Source organism: Carassius carassius, chromosome 28 (genome assembly GCF_963082965.1).
Source record: "Carassius carassius chromosome 28, fCarCar2.1, whole genome shotgun sequence".
NCBI classification, from domain to species: domain Eukaryota; kingdom Metazoa; phylum Chordata; class Actinopteri; order Cypriniformes; family Cyprinidae; genus Carassius; species Carassius carassius.
Genome location: NC_081782.1, coordinates 1,984,799 through 1,987,463, shown reverse-complemented (window position 1 = coordinate 1,987,463; position 2,665 = coordinate 1,984,799). Strand labels below are relative to the sequence as shown.

The following is a 2,665-nucleotide window of genomic DNA, read 5'->3' as shown; positions in this document are numbered from 1 at the left end:
CACATATATTTATATTTTTTTTTACAAATTTTATTATAAGAAAATGTTTATTATAGTATATTAACAGTAATTTGCAGTAATTTCACATTGTACAGTGTCACTTTGGTGTATGTATATTTTTATACTTTTATAATAGTAATGTAAAAGCAATTTTTAAGACAAAATAAATTCATTTTAGAATATTAATTTTAAATGTATTTTTGTAAAAGCTATTTATTATACATTGTAAATTACATTGTAATAACATACATATATATTATTTTTTAAGTAAAAATATACATTCGTTTTAGAATAGTGATTTTAATTTTTATGTTATAAATATTAATTTATTAGCAATTTGTTATAATTCATTACATTGTATACTATCAAACCATACATATATTTTAAAATTAGTTTAAGAAAAATAAATTCGTTTTAAAATGATTATTTAATTTTATATATATATATATATATATATAAATGTAATTAGATAGCAATTTATTATACGTTATAAATTACATCGTATAGTGTCATAATTATGTACATGTCATTTTATTTGTAATACACAAAAAATCCAAGAATAATAATTTATAACTATTATTGTATAATCTTAATTTTAATAGCAATTTATTATAAATAAATTACATGGTATAGTACTGTCCTAAAAAAATGTATATATTTTTTTATTAAAACAAATTGTAGAATAGTAATTTTAAATGATACATTTTATAATAGTAATCTATCTATCTATCTATCTATCTATCTATCTATCTATCTATCTATCTATCTATCTATCTATCTATCTATCTATCTATCTATCTATCTATCTATCTATCTATCTATCTATCTATCTATCTATCTATCTATCTATCTATCTATCATTTTTAGCTTTTATTTTACGTTATAGTTCATGCTTTTATTTTAAAATGTCGGACCGGACATCCTCTTCGCGCTTGACTTCCGGCACCGGAAAAGCGACTCGCGTTAACATGAACAAACAGCTCCGCAGCTGTCAACACAGCTCGATACATAATCAAACATCGCAAAGAAATCGATTGATATGATTTAAAGAGTCGTGTGTGTTAGTGTGGTCCGTGTGCAGCGTGTGCAGGTTTGCTGTCAGTGAGTATGCGGATGATGATCTGCACCGGAGACAGTGATGCGGGAGTCAGTCGTGTCTGGATCCAACTATAATCATAAACACTGAGTTCATAAAGACAGAGCAAAACATGGACACTTTCCTGGACTTTGAAGAGTGCATCAGAGACTCTCCTGCGTTCAGGTATTAATATCACGTTCATAACACACTGTATGACTCCTCGGATTTGCATATAGCAGAGCCGATATTAATATTAATATCATGTTCATAACACACTTTATGATTCTTTGGATGTGCGTATAGCAGAGCCAATATTAATATTAATATCATGTTCATAACACACTTTATGATTCTTCAGATGTGCGTACAGCAGAGCCGATATTAATATCACGTTCATAACACACTGTATGACTCCACAGACTTGCTTATAGCAGAGCCGATATTAATATTAATATCACGTTCATAACACACAGTATGACTCCACAGATGTGCTTATAGCAGAGCCGATATTAATATTAATATCACGTTCATAACACACTGTATGACTCCTCAGATGTGCGTATAGCAGAGCCGATATTAATATTAATATCATGTTCATATTAACACACTTTGATTCTTTGGATGTGCGTATAGCAGAGCCGATATTAATATTAATATCACGTTCATAACACACTGTATGATTCTTCAGATGTGCATATAGCAGAGCCGATATTAATATTAATATCACGTTAATAACACACTGTATGATTCCTCAGATGTGCGTATAGCAGAGCCAATATTAATATCACGTTAATAACACACTGTATGACTCCACAGATGTGCTTATAGCAGAGCCGATATTAATATTAATATCACGTTCATAACACACTGTATGATTCCTCAGATGTGCGTATAGCAGAGCCGATATTAATATTAATATCACGTTCATAACGCACTGTATGACTCCTCAGATGTGCGTATAGCAGAGCCGATATTAATATTAATATCACGTTCATAACACACTGTATGACTCCTCAGATGTGCATATAGCAGAGCAAATATTAATATTAATATCACGTTCATAACACACTGTATGACTCCTCAGATGTGCATATAGCAGAGCAGATATTAATATTAATATCACGTTCATAACACACTGTATGATTCCTCAGATGTGCGTATAGCAGAGCCGATATTAATATTAATATCACGTTCATAACGCACTGTATGACTCCTCAGATGTGCATATAGCAGAGCAGATATTAATATCAATATCACGTTCATATCACACTGTATGATTCTTCAGATGTGCGTATAGCAGAGCCGATATTAATATTAATATTATCATGTTCATAACACACTGTATGACTCCACAGATGTGCTTATAGCAGAGCCGATATTAATATTAATATCACATTCATAACACACTGTATGACTCCTCAGATGTGCGTATAGCAGAGCCGATATTAATATTAATATCATGTTCATAACACACTGTATGACTCCTCAGATGTGCGTATAGCAGAGCCGATATTAATATTAATATCATGTTCATAACACACTGTATGACTCCACAGATGTGCTTATAGCAGAGCCGATATTAATATT

General features: G+C 30.5%; 1 protein-coding gene across 1 annotated transcript in view; it reads left to right on the top strand.

Annotated features, from left to right (window-relative positions):
- Nucleotides 1–920: 920 nt before the first annotated feature.
- zgc:162872 (BAR_ACAPs and ArfGap_ACAP domain-containing protein) overlaps nt 921–2,665 on the top strand; it is an 18,127-nt gene continuing 16,382 nt past the window's right edge. Inside the window, exon 1 of the mRNA XM_059513800.1 lies at nt 921–1,261. Within this exon, the coding sequence (XP_059369783.1) occupies nt 1,209–1,261 (53 nt within the window). The 5' untranslated portion in view covers nt 921–1,208. The remainder of the gene's footprint in view (nt 1,262–2,665) is intronic.